The following is a 26004-nucleotide window of genomic DNA, read 5'->3' as shown; positions in this document are numbered from 1 at the left end:
GTTTTACATGGAACATAGCTACATTTGTAGGATCCCAGAGTTGGAGTGAGTCAATTCCTCAGTCTTGGTTCACTGTTAATAAAACATTTCTTAACTATATCTCCTATGTTAGTAGCTTTTTTGGCTACGTTTTTTATTTTATTATTCAATTTGAATTTAAAGGGACATGAAAGCCAATTTTTTTCTTTTGTGATTTAAAAAGAGCATGTCATTTTAAACAACTTTCTAATTTACTTCTATTATTTAATTTGCTTCATTCTCTTGATATCACTTGCTGAAAAGCATATCTAGATATGCTCAGCAGCTGCTGATTGGTTGCTGCACCTAGAGGCCTTGTGTGATTGGCTCACATATGTGCATTGCTATTTCTTCAACAAAGGATATCTAAAGAATTGAGCAAATTAGATAATAGAAGTAAATTGGAAAGTTGTTTAAAATTGCATGCCCTATCTGAATCATGAAAGTTTAATTTTGACTAGACTGTCCCTTTAAGTGTGAGATCTCCATTCATAACTGGTAAGTATTGTCTTATAATGCCACAGATGTTATAAAATTGTGTACTTTATTTAGTTGTAAAGTATATCTCATCTGTGTCCGAAAGGTTTGTATAATTCTGTGTTGTATTTGTGTGAGTGTCATGTATGTTAGTTTTTTTGGGTTTCTTGTTTGTGTTAATTTGGTTCAATAAAGTTTGTCTGTTCATTTTGGCAACTTGTGAGTTGATTTTTGTTAAGAATGGTTTTGTTGTAACCTCTGGCTATTAATCTGTTGGTAAGTCTATTGGCTTCTATTTTATATATTTCTAATGTCGAACAGTTTCTATGTAGGCAAAAGAATTGGCCTTTGGGTATTCCCCTTCTCATGTGGGGTGATTGACAGAAGTCTGCTCTCAATATAGTATTTCTGGAGAGTGGTTTTCTGTAATTTGAGGTGACTATATTGTTACTTTTATTATATTGTAGGTGAAGATCTAGATATTCTATTCTCAATTCATTGGTCTGGTAGGTAAATAAGAGATTTAGATTATTGTGATTAAGATGTTCTATGAGTTGTGGAATTGTCGTTATTTCCTCATCTTTGTAGATTAGGATAAGGTCGTATGTAAACCTTCCATATGTTAAGATGTGATGTTCGAGAGGACAATCACCCCCAAAGATGTGGCTGTTAAAAAATATCTCATATACATGTTTGCATATGAGGGGGAAAATTTTGCCCCCATGGCTGTGCCACATCTCTGGAGTTAATATATCCCCTCAAACACAAAATAATTGTGAGTCAACAAATATTTTGTTATCTCAATGAGAAAACTAATTAATTTGTCTGGAAAGTCTGTATATCTTTCTAACATGTATTTCAATGCTTCTAGTCCTTCTGAATGGGGGATGCTGGAGTAGAGCGAAGAGACATCTATAGTCAGCTATTTAAAGCCATTCTCCCATTTGATTTTATCTAATTTGTTTATTAAGTGTGTACTATCTCAAATGTAACCTGGGAGGGTTCGAACTATGGGCTGGAGTATACTGTCTAGCCAGTCTCCCAACCTTTCGCATAGGGATCCCCTACTGGCAACTATGGGCCTACCTGGTGGTTTGGTAAGGGTTTTGAGTATTTTGGGTACTATGCGAAAGGTTGGTCAATAAGACAATGTTGTATAAATTCTGGTTAAATGAGACCACCTTCACACCCAGTGTCTAGTAATGTCTATAATTCCCTTTTGAATTACTCTGTGGGGTTAAAGGTCAGTCTTTGATAAGTTGTACTGTCTGTTAATTGGGAGAGGGCCTCAGATCTATAATCTGCTTTGTTGAGAACAACTATGGCCCCTCCCTTGTCTGCTGATGTAATTACTATATTTGGTCTGTAATGATTTTCTCTCTCCTGAAAAACTGTTAAATTATCTTTCTGAATGGTAGGGCTGTCATTAATGGATTGATGTAATTGAATAATTTCTTGTTCTATCAAATTGTGAAACATTTCTATAGAGTCGCTCCTGCTTTGTATTGGATAGAAATCTGATTTATTTTTGATCGTAGTATTGATGAATGGTATGGGATTGTGGGTGCTCATTTCTCTTAGTGAGGGTGTTTGAAGTGTGATGAGGTCATTCAGATCACATAAGTCTGTGAATCTAATTCTTATGTTGTGGCTCTTAGGAGCCTACCTAGTTTTACTCTTAAATAAAAGATACCAAGAAAACAAAGCAAATTTGATAACAGAAGTAAATTGGAAAGTTGTTTTAAATGGCATGCTCTATCTGAATCAAAGTTTAATTTGGACTTTACTGCCCCTTTCACATTGAAAGTTAACATACATTAGTGGTATTAACTAGTTAAAGGCTAGTAAATGTACGACGAGACCTATTATCACCACAATACCAGAGATATAGCTGGAGAATCAATACTAACCTGCTCCTGTAGAATAATTCTTTTTTGGTTAAGGAAAACCAGCAGGGAATGCCCAGTTTCAGCCACAGTCTACAGACTCAGGAGGGAAACACTAGGAATAAACCTTTTGATGTGTATGGGGGAACCTCTATGTTAGAATTACTTATTAAATTTCAGATGGTATAGAGCTCCATCTCAGACTACCTTATCCCGCATGCGTAGAAACTGCTACAACTCGAACAGGAAGTAGTAGGGTATATACAGTGGATATAAAAAGTCTTCATACCCCTGTTAAAATGTCAGGTTTTCCACCTTTAATGTGACCTATAAACTGTACAACTCAATTGAAAAACAAACTGAAATCTTTTAGGTGGAGGGAAGAAAACAAAAAAACTAAAATAATGTGGTTGCATAAGTGTGCACACTTATAACTGGGGATGTAGCCGTGTTCAGAATTAAGCAATCACATTCAAAATTATGTTAAATAGTTGTCAGCATACACCTGCCATCATTTAAAGTGCCTCTGATTAACCCCAAATAAAGTTCAGCTGCTCTAGTTGGTCTCTCCTGAAATTTTCTTAGTCGCATCCTACAGCAAAAGTCATGGTCCACAGAGAGCTTCCAAAGCATCAGAGGGATCTCATTGTTAAAAGGTATCAGTTAGGAGAAGGGTACAATAGAATTTCCAAGGCATTAGATATACCATGGAACACAGTGAAGACAGTCATCATCAAGTGGAGAAAATATGGCACAACAGTGACATTACCAAGAACTGGACGTCCCTCCAAAATTAATGAAAAGACGAGAAGAAAACTAGTCTGGGAGGCCTACAGCAACATTAAAGAAGCTGCAGGAATATCTGGCAAGTACTGGCTGTGTGGTACATGTGACAACAATCTCAGGTATTCTTCATATGTCTGGGCTATGGGGTAGACTGGCAAGACGAAAGCCTTTTCTTACGAAGAAAAATATCCAAGCCAGGCTACATTTTGCAAAAACACATCTGAAGTCTCAAAAAAGCATGTGGGAAAAGGTGTTATGGTGTGATGAAACCAAGGTTGAACTTTTTGGCAATAATTCCAAAAGATAAGTTTGGCGCAAAAACAACACTGCATATCACCAAAAGAACACCATACCCACAGTGAAACATGGTGGTGGCAGCATCATACTTTGGGGCTGTTTTTCTTCAGCTGGAACTGGGGCCTTAGTTAAGCTAGAGGGAATTATGAACAGTCAATATTGGAACAAAACCTTCAGGCTTCTGCTAGAAAGTTGAACATGAAGAGGAACTTCATCCTTCCGCATGACAACGACCCAAAGCATACATCCAAATCAACAAAGGAATGACTTCACCAGAAGATGATTAAAGTTTTGGAATGGCCCAGCCAGAGCCCAGACCTGAATCCGATTGAAAATCTGTGGGGTGATCTGAAGAGGGCTGTGCATAGGAGATGCCCTCGCAATCTGACAGATTTGGAGTGTTGGAGTGTTTTTGCAAAGAAAAGTGGGCAAATCTTGCCAAGTCAAAATGTGCCATGCTGATAGACTCATACCCAAAAAGACTCAGTGCTGTAATAAAATAAAAAGGTGCTTCAACAAAGTATTAATTTAAGGGGTGTGCACACTTATGCAACCATATTTTATTTTTATATTTTTTCTTCCCTCTACCTAAAACATTTGTTTGTTTTTCAATTGAGTTGTACAGTTTATAGGTCACATTAAAGGTGGAAAAAGTTCTGAAATGATTTATCTTTGTCTCATTTTTTTACATCACAGAAACCTGACATTTTAACAGGGGTGTGTAGACTTTTTATATCCACTGTATGTAGAGGTATGTTTGGAAGTTGCTTCTAGCTACTCCATCAAATAGAGGCCATCTGCTCTATTAAGCTGTGGGTGTCTGAGTGAGCCTGAAACACTAGTTAAGTGTCTGCGAAATTGGCTGCATTTAAGCAGGGGGCAGCATTGTCCACTCTACGTGAGGCGGGCAGACAAGGTTTATGGTAGCAAAACGCCCAGCCCTTGATAAATAAATCCCCATATACCCACTATTACTAATACTGCTCTGCATGTCAGAAAACAGAATTTATGTTTACCTGATAAATTACTTTCTCCAACGGTGTGTCCGGTCCACGGCGTCATCCTTACTTGTGGGATATTCTCTTCCCCAACAGGAAATGGCAAAGAGCCCAGCAAAGCTGGTCACATGATCCCTCCTAGGCTCCGCCTACCCCAGTCATTCGACCGACGTTAAGGAGGAATATTTGCATAGGAGAAACCATATGGTACCGTGGTGACTGTAGTTAAAGAAAATAAATTATCAGACCTGATTAAAAAAACCAGGGCGGGCCGTGGACCGGACACACCGTTGGAGAAAGTAATTTATCAGGTAAACATAAATTCTGTTTTCTCCAACATAGGTGTGTCCGGTCCACGGCGTCATCCTTACTTGTGGGAACCAATACCAAAGCTTTAGGACACGGATGAAGGGAGGGAGCAAATCAGGTCACCTAAATGGAAGGCACCACGGCTTGCAAAACCTTTCTCCCAAAAATAGCCTCAGAAGAAGCAAAAGTATCAAACTTGTAAAATTTGGTAAAAGTGTGCAGTGAAGACCAAGTCGCTGCCCTACATATCTGATCAACAGAAGCCTCGTTCTTGAAGGCCCATGTGGAAGCCACAGCCCTAGTGGAATGAGCCGTGATTCTTTCGGGAGGCTGCCGTCCGGCAGTCTCGTAAGCCAATCTGATGATGCTTTTAATCCAAAAGGAGAGAGAGGTAGAAGTTGCTTTTTGACCTCTCCTTTTACCGGAATAAACAACAAACAAGGAAGATGTTTGTCTAAAATCCTTTGTAGCATCTAAATAGAATTTTAGAGCGCGAACAACATCCAAATTGTGCAACAAACGTTCCTTCTTTGAAACTGGTTTCGGACACAGAGAAGGTACGATAATCTCCTGGTTAATGTTTTTGTTAGAAACAACTTTTGGAAGAAAACCAGGTTTAGTACGCAAAACCACCTTATCTGCATGGAACACCAGATAAGGAGGAGAACACTGCAGAGCAGATAATTCTGAAACTCTTCTAGCAGAAGAAATTGCAACCAAAAACAAAACTTTCCAAGATAATAACTTAATATCAACGGAATGTAAGGGTTCAAACGGAACCCCCTGAAGAACTGAAAGAACTAAATTGAGACTCCAAGGAGGAGTCAAAGGTTTGTAAACAGGCTTGATTCTAACCAGAGCCTGAACAAAGGCTTGAACATCTGGCACAGCTGCCAGCTTTTTGTGAAGTAACACAGACAAGGCAGAAATCTGTCCCTTCAGGGAACTTGCAGATAATCCTTTTTCCAATCCTTCTTGAAGGAAGGATAGAATCTTAGGAATCTTAACCTTGTCCCAAGGGAATCCTTTAGATTCACACCAACAGATATATTTTTTCCAAATTTTGTGGTAAATCTTTCTAGTTACAGGCTTTCTGGCCTGAATAAGAGTATCGATAACAGAATCTGAGAACCCTCGCCTTGATAAAATCAAGCGTTCAATCTCCAAGCAGTCAGCTGGAGTGACACCAGATTCGGATGTTCGAACGGACCCTGAACAAGAAGGTCTCGTCTCAAAGGTAGCTTCCAAGGTGGAGCCGATGACATATTCACCAGATCTGCATACCAAGTCCTGCGTGGCCACGCAGGAGCTATCAAGATCACCGACGCCCTCTCCTGGTTGATCCTGGCTACCAGCCTGGGGATGAGAGGAAACGGCGGGAACACATAAGCTAGTTTGAAGGTCCAAGGTGCTACTAGTGCATCCACTAGAGCCGCCTTGGGATCCCTGGATCTGGACCCGTAGCAAGGAACTTTGAAGTTCTGACGAGAGGCCATCAGATCCATGTCTGGAATGCCCCACAGCTGAGTGACTTGGGCAAAGATTTCCGGATGGAGTTCCCACTCCCCCGGATGCAAAGTCTGACGACTCAGAAAATCCGCTTCTCAATTTTCCACTCCTGGGATGTGGATAGCAGACAGGTGGCAGGAGTGAGACTCCGCCCATAGAATGATTTTGGTCACTTCTTCCATCGCCAGGGAACTCCTTGTTCCCCCCTGATGGTTGATGTACGCAACAGTTGTCATGTTGTCTGATTGAAACCGTATGAACTTGGCCCTCGCTAGCTGAGGCCAAGCCTTGAGAGCATTGAATATCGCTCTCAGTTCCAGAATATTTATCGGTAGAAGAGATTCTTCCCGAGACCAAAGACCCTGAGCTTTCAGGGATCCCCAGACCGCGCCCCAGCCCATCAGACTGGCGTCGGTCGTGACAATGACCCACTCTGGTCTGCGGAATGTCATCCCTTGTGACAGGTTGTCTAGGGACAGCCACCAACGGAGTGAGTCTCTGGTCCTCTGATTTACTTGTATCTTCGGAGACAAGTCTGTATAGTCCCCATTCCACTGACTGAGCATGCACAGTTGTAATGGTCTTAGATGAATGCGCGCAAAAGGAACTATGTCCATTGCCGCTACCATCAAACCGATCACTTCCATGCACTGCGCTATGGAAGGAAGAGGAACGGAATGAAGTATCCGACAAGAGTCTAGAAGTTTTGCTTTTCTGGCCTCTGTCAGAAAAATCCTCATTTCTAAGGAGTCTATTATTGTTCCCAAGAAGGGAACCCTTGTTGACGGAGATAGAGAACTCTTTTCCACGTTCACTTTCCATCCGTGAGATCTGAGAAAGGCCAGGACAATGTCCGTGTGAGCCTTTGCTAGAGGAAGGGACGACGCTTGAATCAGAATGTCGTCCAAGTAAGGTACTACAGCAATGCCCCTTGGTCTTAGCACAGCTAGAAGGGACCCTAGTACCTTTGTGAAAATCCTTGGAGCAGTGGCTAATCCGAAAGGAAGCTCCACGAACTGGTAATGCTTGTCCAGGAATGCGAACCTTAGGAACCTATGATGTTCCTTGTGGATAGGAATATGTAGATACGCATCCTTTAAATCCACTGTGGTCATGAATTGACCTTCCTGGATGGAAGGAAGAATAGTTCGAATGGTTTCCATCTTGAACGATGGAACCTTGAGAAACTTGTTTAAGATCTTGAGATCTAAGATTGGTCTGAACGTTCCCTCTTTTTTGGGAACTATGAACAGATTGGAGTAGAACCCCATCCCTTGTTCTCTTAATGGAACAGGATGAATCACTCCCATTTTTAACAGGTCTTCTACACAATGTAAGAATGCCTGTCTTTTTATGTGGTCTGAAGACAACTGAGACCTGTGGAACCTCCCCCTTGGGGGAAGCCCCTTGAATTCCAGAAGATAACCTTGGGAGACTATTTCTAGCGCCCAAGGATCCAGAACATCTCTTGCCCAAGCCTGAGCGAAGAGAGATAGTCTGCCCCCCACCAGATCCGGTCCCGGATCGGGGGCCAACATTTCATGCTGTCTTGGTAGCAGTGGCAGGTTTCTTGGCCTGCTTTCCCTTGTTCCAGCCTTGCATTGGTCTCCAAGCTGGCTTGGCTTGAGAAGTATTACCCTCTTGCTTAGAGGACGTAGCACTTTGGGCTGGTCCGTTTCTACGAAAGGGACGAAAATTAGGTTTATTTTTTGCCTTGAAAGGCCGATCCTGAGGAAGGGCGTGGCCCTTACCCCCAGTGATATCAGAGATAATCTCTTTCAAGTCAGGGCCAAACAGCGTTTTCCCCTTGAAAGGAATGTTAAGTAGCTTGTTCTTGGAAGACGCATCAGCTGACCAAGATTTCAACCAAAGCGCTCTGCGCGCCACAATAGCAAACCCTGAATTCTTAGCCGCTAACCTAGCCAATTGCAAAGTGGCGTCTAGGGTGAAAGAATTAGCCAATTTGAGAGCATTGATTCTGTCCATAATCTCCTCATAAGGAGGAGAATCACTATCGACCGCCTTTATCAGCTCATCGAACCAGAAACATGCGGCTGTAGCTACAGGGACAATGCATGAAATTGGTTGTAGAAGGTAACCCTGCTGAACAAACATCTTTTTAAGCAAACCTTCTAATTTTTTATCCATAGGATCTTTGAAAGCACAACTATCCTCTATGGGTATAGTGGTGCGTTTGTTTAAAGTGGAAACCGCTCCCTCGACCTTGGGGACTGTCTGCCATAAGTCCTTTCTGGGGTCGACCATAGGAAACAATTTTTTAAATATGGGGGGAGGGACGAAAGGAATACCGGGCCTTTCCCATTCTTTATTAACAATGTCCGCCACCCGCTTGGGTATAGGAAAAGCTTCTGGGAGCCCCGGGACCTCTAGGAACTTGTCCATTTTACATAGTTTCTCTGGGATGACCAACTTGTCACAATCATCCAGAGTGGATAATACCTCCTTGAGCAGAATGCGGAGATGTTCCAACTTAAATTTAAACGTAATCACATCAGGTTCAGCTTGTTGAGAAATGTTCCCTGAATCAGTAATTTCTCCCTCAGACAAAACCTCCCTGGCCCCATCAGACTGGGTTAGGGGCCCTTCAGAACCATTATTATCAGCGTCGTCATGCTCTTCCGTATCTAAAACAGAGCAGTCACGCTTACGCTGGTAAGTGTTCATTTTGGCTAAAATGTTTTTGACAGAATTATCCATTACAGCCGTTAATTGTTGCATAGTAAGGAGTATTGGCGCGCTAGATGTACTAGGGGCCTCCTGAGTGGGCAAGACTAGTGTAGACGAAGGAGGGAATGATGCAGTACCATGCTTACTCCCCTCACTTGAGGAATCATCTTGGGCATCATTGTCATTGTCACATAAATCACATTTATTTAAATGAATAGGAATTCTGGCTTCCCCACATTCAGAACACAGTCTATCTGGTAGTTCAGACATGTTAAACAGGCATAAACTTGATAACAAAGTACAAAAAACGTTTTAAAATAAAACCGTTACTGTCACTTTAAATTTTAAACTGAACACACTTTATTACTGCAATTGCGAAAAAACATGAAGGAATTGTTCAAAATTCACCAAATTTTCACCACAGTGTCTTAAAGCCTTAAAAGTATTGCACACCAAATTTGGAAGCTTTAACCCTTAAAATAACGGAACCGGAGCCGTTTTTAACTTTAACCCCTTTACAGTCCCTGGTATCTGCTTTGCTGAGACCCAACCAAGCCCAAAGGGGAATACGATACCAAATGACGCCTTCAGAAAGTCTTTTCTAAGTATCAGAGCTCCTCTCACATGCGACTGCATGTCATGCCTCTCAAAAACAAGTGCGCAACACCGGCGCGAAAATGAGGCTCTGCCTATGATTAGGGAAAGCCCCTAAAGAATAAGGTGTCTAAAACAGTGCCTGCCGATATTATTATATCAAAATACCCAGATAAAATGATTCCTCAAGGCTAAATATGTGTTAATAATGAATCGATTTAGCCCAGAAAAAGTCTACAGTCTTAATAAGCCCTTGTGAAGCCCTTATTTACGATCTTAATAAACATGGCTTACCGGATCCCATAGGGAAAATGACAGCTTCCAGCATTACATCGTCTTGTTAGAATGTGTCATACCTCAAGCAGCAAGAGACTGCTCACTGTTCCCCCAACTGAAGTTAATTGCTCTCAACAGTCCTGTGTGGAACAGCCATGGATTTTAGTGACGGTTGCTAAAATCATTTGCCTCATACAAACAGAAATCTTCATCTCTTTTCTGTTTCTGAGTAAATAGTACATACCAGCACTATTTTAAAATAACAAACTCTTGATTGAATAATAAAAACTACAGTTAAACACTAAAAAACTCTAAGCCATCTCCGTGGAGATGTTGCCTGTACAACGGCAAAGAGAATGACTGGGGTAGGCGGAGCCTAGGAGGGATCATGTGACCAGCTTTGCTGGGCTCTTTGCCATTTCCTGTTGGGGAAGAGAATATCCCACAAGTAAGGATGACGCCGTGGACCGGACACACCTATGTTGGAGAAAATGATTTTGTGACATGCTCCCAATTATAGATTATATGAACACTAAGATTAAAAAAAACAAAAAAAAAAAACCTAACTGTTCATTATAACCACAAACCATTATAACCTTAAAACAAACCAATAGTACATATTATATATCTAAAACGGAAGAAAAAAACAAAAACACACATTTACCTGCTTTGATTAAAAGTGTAAATTTTCACCCGGCAATGGCTGTATTTCTGCAGTATTTTGTTAGTGTCTTCATCAGTGTTAAAAGAGTTCATCAGAACTAGTGGAACCTCTGTATTGTATGTGATGTTCAAGTGCTATATGAAGAAAAATACACATTCAAACTGTAAATGTTTTCTAATGATATGGCAAATAAACAATTATATTTACAAACATTTATAGGAGACCAAGGTTTGGAATCAAACATTAAGCACATATGTACTAAAATGCATTTCCAAACAAAATTTTGAAAGATGTTGCTGAAATCCCACTCGCATCCTGTTTCAGACATACACAACGGACATATGTTATTACTTTATTTCATTGTTGTACAAACTATTGATCAGTCTCACTAATTCTGCCCTGCCATTTGACATTATATATGGCCGCCTATGCATTCATTAGGGACAGAAGGAAACCCTTTAGCGATAAGGGAATTAAACATGCTCCTGGGAAGTGAGATTTCTACGGCAAGCTTGTTGTTCTCCCACCCTTGCCCCCCTCTCCCCCCGATGCTCTTTCATCCTTGCACACACCCCAGATACTCTCCCACCACCCTTGCACACACCTCAGTTGCTCTACCACCACCCTTGCACACAACCCAAATGCTCTCCCATCCTGGCACACACCACCCAATACTCTTACACCCTTGGACTTACCAAAAAACATAATTTATGCTTACCTGATAAATTTATTTCTCTTGTAGTGTGTTCAGTCCACGGGTCATCCATTACTTATGGGATATATTCTCCTTCCCAACAGGAAGTTGCAAGAGGATCACCCAAGCAGAGCTGCTATATAGCTCCTCCCCGCACATGTCATATCCAGTCATTCGACCGAAACAAGACGAGAAAGGAGAAACTATAGGGTGCAGTGGTGACTGGAGTTATAATTTAAAATTTAGAACCTGCCTCAAAAAGACAGGGCGGGCCGTGGACTGAACACACTACAAGAGAAATAAATTTATCAGGTAAGCATAAATTATGTTTTCTCTTGTTAAGTGTGTTCAGTCCACGGGTCATCCATTACTTATGGGATACCAATACCAAAGCTAAAGTACACGGATGATGGGAGGGACAAGGCAGGAACATTAAACAGAAGGAACCACTGCCTGTAGAACCTTTCTCCCAAAAACAGCCTCCGAAGAAGCAAAAGTGTCAAATTTGTAAAATTTGGAAAAAGTATGAAATGAAGACCAAGTTGCAGCCTTGCAAATCTGTTCAACAGAGGCCTCATTCTTAAAGGCCCAGGTGGAAGCCACAGCTCTAGTGGAATGAGCTGTAATTTTTTCAGGAGGCTGCTGTCCAGCAGTCTCGTAGGCTAAGCGTATTATGCTACGAAGCCAAAAAGAGAGAGAGGTAGCAGAAGCCTTTTGACCTCTCCTCTGTCCAGAGTAAACGACAAACAGAGAAGAAGTTTGTCGAAAATCTTTAGTTGCCTGTAAGTAGAACTTCAGGGCACGGACCACGTCTAGATTTTGCAAAAGACGTTCCTTCTTTGAGGAAGGATTAGGACATAATGATGGAACAACAATCTCTTGATTGATATTCCTGTTAGAAACAACCTTAGGTAAAAACCCAGGTTTAGTACGCAGGACTACCTTGTCTGAATGAAAAATCAGATAAGGAGAATCACAATGTAAGGCAGATAACTCAGAGACTCTTCGAGCCGAGGAAATAGCCATCAAAAACAGAAATTTCCAAGATAAAAGCTTAATATCAATGGAATGAAGGGGTTCAAACGGAACACCCTGAAGAACTTTAAGAACCAAGTTTAAGCTCCAAGGAGGAGGAACAGTTTTAAACACAGGCTTAATCCTAACCAAAGCCCGACAAAAAGCCTGGACGTCTGGATTCTCTGCCAGACGCTTGTGTAAAAGAATAGACAGAGCAGAAATCTGTCCCTTTAGTGAACTAGCGGATAAGCCCTTTTCTAAACCCTCTTGTAGAAAAGACAATATCCTAGGAATCCTAACCTTACTCCATGAGTAACTCTTGGATTCACACCAATATAAATATTTACGCCATATCTTGTGGTACATTTTTCTGGTAACAGGTTTCCGAGCCCGTATTAATGTATCAATAACCGAATCCGAAAACCCACGATTTGATAGAATCAAGCGTTCAATTTCCAAGCAGTCAGCCTCAGAGAAATTAGGTTTGGATGGTTGAAAGGACCCTGAATTAGAAGGTCCTGCCTCAGGGGTAGAGACCATGGTGGACAGGACGACATGTCCACTAGGTCTGCATACCAGGTCCTGCGTGGCCATGCAGGCGCTATCAGAATCACTGATGCTCTCTCCTGTTTGATCCTGGCAATTAGTCGAGGTAGCAACGGAAAAGGTGGAAACACATAAGCTATGTTGAAACCCCAAGGGGCTGCTAGTGCATCTACCAGCACCGCTCCCGGGTCCCTGGACCTGGATCTGTAACAAGGAAGCTTGGCGTTCTGGCGAGATGCCATGAGATCCAGATCCGGTTTGCCCCAACGACGAATCAGTTGAGCAAATACCTCCTGGTGAAGTTCCCACTCCCCCGGATGAAAAGTCTGGTGACTTAGAAAATCCGCCTCCCAGTTCTCCACGCCTGGGATGTAGATCGCTGACAAGTGGCAAGAGTGAGACTCTGCCCAGCGAATTATCTTCGAGACTTCCAACATCGCTAGGGAACTCCTGGTTCCCCCTTGATGATTGATGTAAGCCACAGTCGTGATGTTGTCCGACTGAAATCTGATGAACCTCAGTGTTGCTAACTGAGGCCAAGCTAGAAGAGCATTGAATATTGCTCTTAATTCTAGAATGTTTATCGGGAGGAGTTTCTCCTCCTGAGTCCACGATCCCTGAGCCTTCAGGGAGTTCCAGACTGCTCCCCAGCCTAGTAGGCTGGCATCTGTTGTTACAATCGTCCAATCTGGTCTGCGAAAAGTCATTCCTTTGGACAGATGAACCCGTGACAACCACCAGAGAAGAGAATCTCTGGTCTCCTGGTCCAGATTTAGCAAAGGGGACAGATCTGAGTAATCCCCGTTCCATTGACTTAGCATGCATAGTTGCAGCGGTCTGAGATGTAGGCGCGCAAATGGCACTATGTCCATTGCCGCGACCATTAAGCCGATTACTTCCATGCACTGAGCTACTGATGGGCTTGGAATGGAGTGAAGGACACGGCAAGCATTGAGAATCTTTGATAACCTGGACTCCGTCAGGTAAATCTTCATCTCTACAGAATCTATAAGAGTCCCTAGAAAAGGGACCCTTGTGAGTGGTAACAGAGAACTCTTTTCCACGTTCACTTTCCACCCATGCGACCTCAGAAATGCTAGAACTATCTCTGTATGAGACTTTGCATTTTGAAAACTTGACGCTTGTATCAGAATGTCGTCTAGGTACGGAGCCACCGCTATGCCTCGTGGTCTTAGCACTGCCAGAAGTGAGCCCAGAACCTTTGTAAAAATTCTCGGGGCCGTAGCTAACCCGAAGGGAAGAGCTACAAACTGGTAATGCCTGTCTAGAAAGGCAAACCTTAGGTACCGATAATGATCTTTGTGAATCGGTATGTGAAGGTAGGCCTCCTTTAACTCCACTGTGGTCATATATTGACCCTCTTGGATCATGGGTAGGATGGTCCGAATGGTTTCCATCTTGAACGATGGAACCCTTAGGAACTTGTTAAAGATTTTTAAGTCTAAGATTGGTCTGAAGGTTCCCTCTTTTTTGGGAACCACAAACAGATTTGAATAAAACCCTTGCCCCTGTTCCGTTCGCGGAACTGGGTGGATCACTCCCATCACTAAGAGGTCTTGTACACATTGTAGAAATGCCTCTTTCTTTACTAGGTTTGTTGATATCCTTGACAGATGAAACCTCCCTTGTGGAGGAGAAGTTTTGAAATCCAGAAGGTATCCCTGAGATATAATCTCCAATGTCCAGGGATCCTGTACATCTCTTGCCCAAGCCTGGGCGAAGAGAGAAAGTCTGCCCCCCACTAGATCCGTCTCCGGAAAGGGGGCCCTGTCTTCATGCTGTCTTAGGGGCGGAAGTAGGCTTTCTGGCCTGCTTGCCCTTGTTCCATGACTGGTTGCCATTCCAACCCTGTCTGTAACGAGCATTAGTTCCTTCCTGTTTTGGAGCGGAGGAAGTAGATGCTGCTCCTGCCTTGAGATTACGAAAGGCACGAAAATTAGACTGTTTGGCCTTTGATTTGGCCCTGTCCTGAGGAAGGGTGTGGCCCTTACCTCCAGTAATGTCAGCAATAATTTCCTTCAAGCCGGGCCCGAATAAGGTCTGCCCTTTGAAAGGAATGTTTAGTAGTTTAGACTTAGAAGTTACATCTGCTGACCAGGATTTAAGCCATAGCGCTCTGCGCGCCTGTATGGCGAATCCGGAATTCTTAGCCGTAAGTTTGGTTAAATGCACTACGGCATCCGAAACAAACGCATTTGCCAGCTTAAGGGTTCTAATCTTGCTCAAAGACTCATCCAATGGTGCTGTGCGAATCGCCTCTTCCAGAGACTCAAACCAGAATGCCGCTGCAGCAGTGACAGGCGCAATGCATGCAAGAGGCTGTAATATAAAACCTTGTTGAACAAACATTTTCTTAAGGTAACCCTCTAATTTTTTATCCATTGGATCTGAGAAAGCACAGCTATCCTCCACTGGGATAGTGGTACGCTTGGCTAAAGTAGAAACTGCTCCCTCCACCTTAGGGACCGTCTGCCATAAGTCTTGTGTGGTGGCGTCTATAGGGAACATTTTTCTAAATAGCGGAGGAGGGGAAAAAGGCACACCGGGTCTATCCCACTCCTTGCTAATAATCTCTGTAAGCCTCTTTGGTATAGGAAAAACGTCAGTACACCCCGGTACCGCATAGTATTTATCCAGCCTACATAATTTCTCGGGGATTGCCACCGTGTCACAATCATTCAGAGCCGCTAACACCTCCCCTAGCAACACGCGGAGGTTCTCAAGCTTAAATTTAAAATTTGAAATTTCTGAATCCGGTCTCCCCGAATCAGAACCGTCACCCACAGAATGAAGCTCTCCGTCCTCATGTTCTGCAAATTGTGACGCAGTATCAGACATGGCTCTCGTGTCATCGGCGCGCTCTGTCCTTAACCCAGAGCTGTCGCGCTTGCCTCTTAACTCGGGCATATTGTATAATACTTCTTTCATAACATTAGCCATATCATGTAAAGTGATTTGTAAGGGCCTTGATGTACTTGGCGCCTCAATCTCACGCACCTCCCGAGCGAGAGACGAAGGTACTGACATGTGAGGAGAGTTAGACGGCATAACTTCCCCCTCTTTGTCTGGTGATAATTTCTTTATCGGTACAGATTGACTTTTATTCAAAGTAATATCAATACAATTCTGTATCAGACATGTTGAAACAGACTAGCAATGAAGCTAGCAAGCTTGGAAATTACTCTCAATAAGTTTACAAGCAATATAAAAAACGCTGCAGCGCTTTTAAAAAACACAGTTGAATAACAAAGAACTAATTCAGTTATAGTCAACAATTCTTTAAATGTATTAATTTGCAGAGGATTGCACCCATTAGCAAAAGGATGATTAACCCCTCAATACCCAAAACGGATAATCGATTTAAGATTTAACGCTTTTATCACAGTCAAACACACTGTCACAGGTCTGCTGTGACTGATTACCTCCCTCAAAAACGAATTTTGAAGACCCCTGAGCTCTCTAGAGATGTCCTGGATCAAGGAGGAAGAAGCAGGAAGACTGTGCTAGAATTTTAACTGCGCAACAAGGCGCTAAAAAAGGTCCCTCCCACTCATTTACAACAGTGGGAGACCTGATATAACGGTTTCTATGCAGAAAAAAACGTTAGCCATGTGGAAAAAAATCATGCCCAAAAGGATTTATCACCAAAGTACCTCACAAAACGAATAACATGCCAGTAAACGTTTTAAAAACAAACTTTTTTTAATGTCATGCAAAGTTATCACTAAGCCTGCTACCAGTCGCTTCCACTGCAGATAAGGCTTAAGCATTATTTCAGTATTAACAGTATTTTCTCAGTCAAATTCTAGTCCCTAGAAAATAACTCTACTGTGCATACATTTATCAGCCTGATACCAGTCACTACTACTGCATTTAAGGCTGTACTTGCATCATATGGGTAACAGCAGTGTTTTCTTAGTCAATTCCATTCCCAGAAAATATTGTACTGCACATACCTCATTTGCGGGGGACCCCGCATGCTATTCCCATTTTCTGAAGTTACCCCACTCCTCAGAATGTCGAGAACAGCCAGTGGATCTTAGTTACGCCTGCTAAGATCATAGAAAACGCAGGCAGTTTCTTCTTCCAAATACTGCCTGAGATAGAAAAACAGCACACTCCGGTGCCATTTAAAATAACAAACTTTTGATTGAAGAATAATTAAGTAAAAACTCCAACTCCTCTCGCGACCTCCTTCTTTGTTGAGGGTTGCAAGAGAATGACTGGGTATGACATGTGAGGGGAGGAGCTATATAGCAGCTCTGCTTGGGTGATCCTCTTGCAACTTCCTGTTGGGAAGGAGAATATATCCCATAAGTAATGGATGACCCGTGGACTGAACACACTTAACAAGAGAAAACCTGGTCTCCTACCCTCACATAAACCCACCAGATGTTAGATGTTCTTCTGTCCTTACACACCAAGACTCCCTCCCACTCTTATGCTCACCATATATGCTCTTGCACCCATATCCACAAGCCACTAGGCGCTCTTGTAATCTTATGTGCATGCCCCTCTGGCTCACTCCCACTCCTATGTGATTATAGGCTGCTCTCCCACCCTTGCGCGCCCACCCCCAGCCCCTCTCCCACCCTTGCGCGCCCACCCCCAGCCCCTCTCCCACCCTTGCGCGCCCCCCCCAGCCCCTCTCCCACCCTTGCGCGCACACCCCCAGAGCCCCTCTCCCACCCTTGCGCGCACACCCCCAACCCCTCTCCCACCCTTGCACGCACACCCCCAGCCCCTCTCCCACCCTTGCACACCCACCCACACCTGCTCTACCACCCTTGTACACACACCCACAGCCGCTCTCCCACCCTTGCACACCCACAGCCGCTCTCCCACCCTTGCACACACACAACCCCACAGCCGCTCTCCCACCCTTGCACACACACACCCCCCACAGCCGCTCTCCCACCCTTGCACACACACACCCAAAGCAGCACTCCCACCCTTGCACACACACACCCACAGCCGCTCTCCCACCCTTGCACACACACACCCACAGCCGCTCTCCCACCCTTGCACACACACACCCACAGCCGCTCTCCCACCCTTGCACACACACACCCACCCACCCACCCACAGCCGCTCTCCCACCCTTGCACCCCCCCCCCAGCTGCTCTGCTCTCCCACCCTTGCACACCGACCCACAGCTGCTCTCCCACCCTTGCACACACCCCCAGCTGCTCTCCCACCCTTGCACACACACCCACAGCTGCTCTCCCACCCTTGCACACACCCCCAGCTGCTCTCCCACCCTTGCACACACCCACAGCCGCTCTCTGACCCTTGCACACACCCACAGCCGCTCACCCACCCTTGCACACACACATACCCACAGCTGCTCCCCCACCCTTGCACACACACACCCACAGCTGCTCACCCACCATTGCACACACAAACCCACAGCTGCTCTCCCACCCTTGCACACTCACCCACAGCTGCTCTCCCACCCTTGCGCGCGCGCGCACACACACACACCCACAGCTGCTCTCCCACCCTTGCACACTCACCCAGAGCTGCTCTCCCACCCTTGCACACTCACCCAGAGCTGCTCTCCCACCCTTGCACACTCACCCAGAGCTGCTCTCCCACCCTTGCACACTCACCCACAGCTGCTCTCCCACCCTTGCACACTCACCCAGCTGCTCTCCCACCCTTGTACACACCCCCAGCTGCTCTCCCACCCTTGCACACACCCCCAGCTGCTCTCCCACCCTTGCACACGACCCACAGCCGCTCTACCACCCTTGCACACCGACCTACAGCTGCTCTCCCACCCTTGCACACACCCCCAGCTGCTCTCCGACCCTTGCACACGACTCACAGCCGCTCTCCCACCCTTGCACACCCCCCCAGCTGCTCTCCCACCCTTGCACACTCACCCACAGCTGCTCTCCCACCCTTGCACACTCACCCACAGCTGCTCTCCCACCCTTGCACACTCACCCACAGCTGCTCTCCCATCCTTGCACTTACCCCAGATGCTCTCCCACCCTTGCATACACCACCCAATAGTCTCACACCCTTATGCACACAAGTGCTCTCACACCCTTATTTACAAGCCACTGGGCAACCTTATGCACACTTCTCTCAGGCTCTCTCCCACCCTATATGCTTATATGCTGTCACTCTTACCATCACTAAAAACACCCTAACTTTCTCATTCATATACATTCCATGAGGAGCATGCCCACCCCTGCACAAACAGATGCTATCTCCAATACACTAACTTTTACACACATCTTTTATAGAATATTTGTTAAAGTATGACAACCTTTTTGTGGGATTAAATTGGGTCTGTTTAATAGTTTAGAATAACAAAATTATGACATGCTTTAATTCAGTCATCAAAATGCCATGTATGCTAAATAATAGATCAAGAATGAACATGAACAAAAATGAACAAATTATTTAAAATAAAATGGGATTTTCATACCTGAAACCCTTCTCTGGATATTTATTATTTCTTTATGCGTTTACTTTCAGAAAATATATACTTGTATGCAGTAACTAAGTCTTCAAAATTAGATTAAAAGGCAGTTTTTTGGTAAACAGATATTTTTATAAAATATTTTAGATATGGACCCTAAAATTAGGAAATTGCCACCAGAATATTCAATGGTCATAGAGGTAATGTATAGAAAATTAGCAGATCTAGGTAAATATCCCTGATATACAATATCATGCTTTTTGCTTTTCCCCAGAGGTAATCTCTATAAGTTGTTACCAATGCACCAGAGAACTCTGGGTAAGATATACAATATCATGCTTTTTGCTTCCAGCAGCAAAAAACTAAAAACTTCTGGACAGCTGTTTCTCTTTTTTTTTTTTTTTTAACTCTTATCAGCAAAAAGATAAGTTTCACCAAGAAGCAAATTAAACCTATTTGATTTGCTGCTTGGTGAAATCAGATATTACAAATGTTTTTGAAATAGGCATAAAAATGTTGTATGTCACTGTTTTTTAATTTAAAGGAACAGTCAAGTCCAAAAAAACTTGATGATTCAGATAGGGCATGTCTTTTTAAACAACTTTCCAATTTCCTTTTATCCCCAATTTTGCTTTGTTCTTTTGGTATTCTTAGTTGAAAGCTAAACCTAGGAGGTTCATATGCAAATTTCTTAGACCTTGAAGGCCACCTCTAATCTGAATGCATTTTGACCACTAGAGGGTGTTAGTTGATGTGTTTTATATTGATAAAATTGAGCTCATGCACGTGAATTTACTGAGGAGTGAGCACTAATTGGCTAAAATGCAAGTATGTCAAAATAACTGAAATAAGGAGGCAGTCTTAGATACAAGGTAATCACAGAGGTAAAATGTGTATTGTTATAACTGTGTTGGTTATGCAAAACTGGGGAATGGGTAATTAAGGGATTATCTTTTAAAACAACAAACATTCTGGTGTTGACTGTCCCTTTAAAAACAGAATTTATGCTTACCTGATAAATTACTTTCTCTTACAGGTGTATTCAGTCCACGGATTCATCCTTACTTGTGGGATATTCTCAATCCCTACAGGAAGTGGCAAAGAGAGTACACAGCAAAGCTGTCCATATAGCTCCCCTCAGGCTCCGCCCCCCCAGTCATTCGACCGACGGTTAGGAGAAAAAGGAGAACCATAGGGTGCAGTGGTGACTGTAGTTATTAAAAATTAAATATGAACCTGACTTAAATATCAGGGCGGGCCGTGGACTGAATACACCTGTAAGAGAAAGTAATTTATCAGGTAAGCATAAATTCTGTTTTCTCTTACTTGGTGTATTCAGTCCACGGATTCATCCTTACTTGTGGGATACCAATACCAAAGCAATAGGACACGGATGAAGGGAGGGAACAAGTCAGGTAACCTAAACGGAAGGCACCACTGCTTGCAAAACCTGTCTCCCAAAAATAGCCTCCGAAGCCGCAAAAGCGAATGTATGCAGTGAAGACCAAGTCGCTGCCTTACAAATCTGTTCAACAGAAGCCTCATTTTTGAAAGCCCATGTGGAAGCCACAGCTCTGGTGGAATGAGCTGTAATTCGTTCAGGAGGCTGCTTCCCAGCAGTCTCATAAGCCAATCGGATGATGCTTTTCAGCCAGAATGAAAGAGAGGTAGCAGTCGCTTTCTGACCTCTCCTCTTACCAGAATACACAACAAACAAGGATGATGTTTGTCTGAAATCTTTAGTTGCTTTTAAATAGAACTTTAAAGCACGAACCACATCAAGATTGTGCAACAGTCGTTCCGTCTTAGAAACTGGATTAGGGCACAGAGAAGGAACAACGATTTCCTGGTTAATATTCTTATTAGAAACCACCTTTGGAAGGAAACCAGGTTTAGTACGCAAAACAACCTTATCTGCATGGAACACCAGATAGGGTGAATCACACTGTAAAGCAGATAATTCTGAAACTCTTCGAGCAGAAGAAATAGCTACTAAAAACAAAACTTTCCAAGATAATAACTTGATATCTATGGAATGCAAAGGTTCAAACGGAACCCCTTGAAGAACTGAAAGAACTAAATTTAGACTCCATGGAGGAGCCACAGGTCTGTAGACAGGCTTGATTCTAACTAAGGCCTGTACAAACGCCTGAACGTCTGGTACAGCTGCCAGACGCTCGTGTAACAGAATAGACAGAGCAGATATCTGTCCCTTTAAGGAACTAGCTGACAGACCTTTCTACAAACCTTCTTGGAGAAAAGACAATATCCTTGGAATCCTAACTTTACTCCACGAGTAACCCTTGGATTCACACCAACAAAGATATTTCCGCCATATCTTATGGTAAGTTTTCCTGGTGATAGGCTTCCTGGTGATAGGCTTTCTGGCCTGTATCAGAGTATCTATAACTGATTCAGAGAACCCCCGCTTAGCTAGGATTAAGCGTTCAATCTCCAAGCAGTCAGTTGCAGAGAAACTAGATTTGGATGCTTGAAAGGACCTTGGATTAGAAGATCCTGTATCAATGGCAGTTTCCATGCTGGGACCAATGACATGCCCACTAGGTCTGCATACCAAGTCCTGCGTGGCCACGCAGGCGCTATCAGAATTACCGAAGCCTTCTCCTGTTTGATTCTGGCTATTAGCCGAGGGAGAAGAGGAAACGGTGGAAAGACATAAGCTAGACTGAATGACCAAGGCGCTATTAATACATCTATCAATGCCGCCTTGGGATCCCTGGATCTGGATCCGTAAAGGGGAAGTTTGGTGTTCTGACGGGACGCCATCAGATCCAACTCTGGAATGCCCCAAAGCTGAGTTAGCTGAGCAAAAACCTCCGGGTGGAGTTCCCACTCCCCCGGATGGAAAGTCTGACGACTTAGAAAATCCGCCTCCCAGTTGTCTACTCCTGGGATGTGAATTGCAGATAGATGGCAGGAGTGATCCTCCGCCCATTTGATAATCTTGGATACTTCCTTCATCGCTAGAGAACTCTTTGTTCCCCCCTGATGATTGATGTACGCTACAGTCGTGATGTTGTCCGACTGAAATCTGATGAATTTGGCCTCTGCTAGTTGAGGCCACGCCTGGAGCGTGTTGAATATAGCTCTCAGCTCCAAAATGTTCATCGGGAGAAGAGATTCTTCCCGAGACCATAGTCCCTGAGCCTTCAGGGAGTTCCAGACCGCACCCCAGCCTACCAGACTGGCATCGGTCGTGGCAATGATCCACTCCGGTCTGCGGAAACTTATTCCCTGAGACAGGTGATCTTGAGACAACCACCAGAGAAGAGAGTCTGTGGTTTTTTGGTCCATTTGAAGAGATAAATCTGAGTAATCTCCATTCCACTGTTTGAGCATGCACAGTTGCAGTGGTCTGAGATGGATTCGGGCGAAAGGGACTACGTCCATTGCCGCAACCATTAAACCAATTACTTCCATGCACTGAGCCACGGAAGGCCGAGGAATGGAATGAAGAACTCGGCAAGTATTCAACAGTTTTGACTTTCTGACCTCTGTCAGAAAGATTTTCATTTCTACCGAGTCTATTAATGTTCCCAGAAAGGGAACCCTTGTGAGCGGGGACAGAGAACTCTTTTCTACGTTCACCTTCCACCCGTGAGACCTTAGAAAGGCCAGAACGATGTCCGTATGAGCCTTGGCTCTGTGAAAGGACGACGCCTGTATTAATATGTCGTCTAGGTAAGGTGCTACTGCAATGCCCCACGGTCTTAGTACCGCCAGAAGGGACCCTAGCACATTTGTGAAAATTTTGGGAGCGGTGGCCAACCCGAAAGGAAGGGCCACGAACTGGTAATGTTTGTCCAGAAAGGCGAACCTTAGGAACTGATGGTGATCTTTGTGGATAGGTATATGTAGGTACGCATCCTTTAGATCCACAGTAGTCATATATTGACCTTCCTGGATCATCGGCAAGATTGTCCGAAGGGTTTCCATCTTGAAAGACGGAACTCTGAAGAATTTGTTTAGAATTTTTAGATCCAGGATTGGCCTGAAAGTTCCTTCCTTTTTGGGAACTACAAACAGGTTTGAGTAGAAGCCCAGTCCTTGTTCTGCAATTGGAACTGGGTGTATCACTCCCATTTTTTGTAGATCTTCTACACAGCGTAAGAACGCCTGTTTCTTTGTTTGATCTGAAGACAAACGAGAAATGTGGAACCTTTCCCTTGGGGGAGAGTCCTTGAATTCTAGAAGATACCCCTGAGCAACTATTTCTAATGCCCAGGGATCTAGAACATCTCTTGCCCAAGCCTGAGCAAAGAGAGAAAGTCTGCCCCCTACCAGATCCGATCCCGGATCGGGGGCTACCTCTTCATGCTGTCTTGGTAGCAGGAGCAGGCTTCTTGGCCTGTTTACCCTTATTCCAGCCCTGCAAAGGTTTCCAGGTTGCCTTGGGCTGGGAAGCGTTATCTTGCTTTGCGGCAGCAGAGGTTGCAGAAGGTCCGCTCCTGAAGTTGCGAAAGGAGCAAAAATTAGCCTTGTTTTTGGCCTTAAACGGCCTATCTTGTGGAAGGGCATGACCCTTGCCTCCAGTGATATCTGAAATAATTTCTTTCAGCTCTGGGCCGAAAAGGGTTTTCCCCTTGAAGGGAATATTTAACAGTTTTGATTTGGACGACACATCCGCCGACCACGCTTTGAGCCAAAGCGCTCGTCGCGCCATGATGGCAAAACCTGAGTTTTTCGCCGCTAGTTTAGCTAATTGTAAAGCGGCATCAGTGATAAAAGAATTAGCCAGCTTTAAAGCGTGAATTCTATCCATGACCTCATTGTATGAAGTCTCCCTCTGGAGCAACTCCTCCAGGGCCTCGAACCAAAAAGAAGCTGCAGTAGTTACCGGGATAATGCAGGCAATTGGTTGAAGCAGAAAACCTTGCTGAACAAAAATTTTCTTCAGCAATCCTTCCAATTTTTTCTCCATAGGATCTTTGAAAGCACAACTGTCCTCTATTGGTATAGTTGTACGCTTAGCCAGTGTTGAAACAGCCCCCTCTACCTTAGGGACCATCTGCCACGCGTCCCGCCTAGGGTCGTTTACGGGGAACATTTTCTTAAAGATAGGTGGGGGAACAAAGGGTACACCTGGTCTCTCCCACTCCCTAGTCACAATATCCGCCACCCTCTTTGGGATGGGAAATGCCTCAGTGTATACAGGGACCTCTAAATATCTGTCCATTTTACACAATTTTTCAAGGACCACCATGGGGTCACAATCATCCAGCGTAGCCAAAACCTCCTTAAGCAGGACGCGGAGGTGTTCCAGCTTAAATTTAAACGCTAAGGAATCTGACTCTGCCTGCTGAGAAACTTTTCCTGTGTCAGAAATTTCTCCCTCAGACAGCCCTTCCCTCACTGCTACCTCTGAGTTTTGTGAGGGGTACTACAGATAAATTATCCAAAGCTTCAGATTGCTCATCCTCTGTATTTAAAACTGAGCTATCGCGCTTTCTTGGAAAAAAAACTGGCAGTTTGGATAAAAATGCTGCAAGGGAATTATCCATTACTGCTGCCAATTGCTGTAAAGTAATAGGGGCCAATGCGCTAGAGGTACTAGGCATCGCTTGCGCGGGCGTAACTGGTGTAGACACATGGGGGGAGGAAGAAGGACTATCCTCATTACCCTCCGTTAAGGAATCATCTTTAAAATGCTTAGATGTTTTTGCACACTTTAAACATAAATGCAATGCGGGTACTGCCATGGCTTTTGAACATAAAGAACAAGGTCTATCTGAAGGCTCAGACATGTTTGACAGACTCAGACAACACTAAAATATTGAAAAAAATACTTTTTGAAAAAACGTTACTGTCTCTTTAAATAATAAAAAGGCACACACTTTTTTACCAAATCATCAAAAAACATCCGATCTTAATGAAATTTTTACCACATGATCCTAATGCCTTGAAATGATTGCACACAAGTTTAACCCCTTAATGCCCAAACCGAAGCAAAATGAAGTAAATACTCTGTTTAACCCACTACAGTACTATGCCACAGTCTTTGCTGTGGCTTTTACCTTCCTTTAGGGTTATTTGCAGGTGTAAATTAAGCCTCCCTGAAGTCCTCCTGTACTCTAAAGGCTCTGCACATGAAGCTGCGTGGAGCTGTGTTGCAAATCAACTGCGCAATTGAGGCGGGAAAATGAGGCCCCCTCCTTCCTACTCCAGAGTTATGGGGCCTTTCTGAGTCAGATTAGCTGTCTTATAAAGTGCCAGGCGTAAAAAAAAAGTCCCCAAAAAGTGTTTTCAACGTTTAAAAACGCTTAATAAATATAAGATTACCTTAATAAAGTAATCGATTTAGCCCATCACAGTGTCTGCCAGTATTAAAGCCCTTAACTGAAGCCATCATTCTATACTGTGTCTCAGAAAATGGCTTACCTTCCCTCATGGGATATCTGTCAGTCTTCTAGCACTACCAGGTCCTTGTTAGAAAAAAATGACTGAACATACCTTAAGCAGTATAAGTCTGCAAACTGTTCCCCCCAACTGAAGTTCTCCTGTACTCAACAGTCCTGTGTGGGGACAGCAATGGATTTTAGTTACAACATGCTAAAATCTTTTTCCTCTCAGCAGAAATCTTCATCACTTTCTGCCTCAGAGTAAATAGTACAAAACGGCACTATTTTAAAATAAACTCTTGATTGAAGAAATAAAAACTACAAATCTAACACCACATACTCTTTACCCTCCCGTGGAGATGCTACTTGTTAGAGCGGCAAAGAGAATGACTGGGGGGGCGGAGCCTGAGGGGGAGCTATATGGACAGC

The 26004-nt window shown here is 43.8% G+C and overlaps 1 protein-coding gene across 3 annotated transcripts in view; it reads right to left on the bottom strand.

Annotated features, from left to right (window-relative positions):
* Positions 1-26004, bottom strand: part of UGP2 (UDP-glucose pyrophosphorylase 2) — a 481750-nt gene that overhangs the window by 106597 nt on the left and 349149 nt on the right. For all 3 annotated transcript variants that reach the window (XM_053712070.1, XM_053712069.1, XM_053712071.1), the window contains exon 5: positions 10503-10636. In XM_053712070.1, coding sequence (XP_053568045.1) covers positions 10503-10636 — 134 coding nt within the window. The remainder of the gene's footprint in view (positions 1-10502; positions 10637-26004) is intronic.

Source organism: Bombina bombina, chromosome 4, assembly GCF_027579735.1.
Source record: "Bombina bombina isolate aBomBom1 chromosome 4, aBomBom1.pri, whole genome shotgun sequence".
In the NCBI taxonomy this organism is placed as follows: domain Eukaryota; kingdom Metazoa; phylum Chordata; class Amphibia; order Anura; family Bombinatoridae; genus Bombina; species Bombina bombina.
Note: the sequence above shows the minus strand (reverse complement) of the source record. Positions and strands in the feature narration are given on the sequence as shown.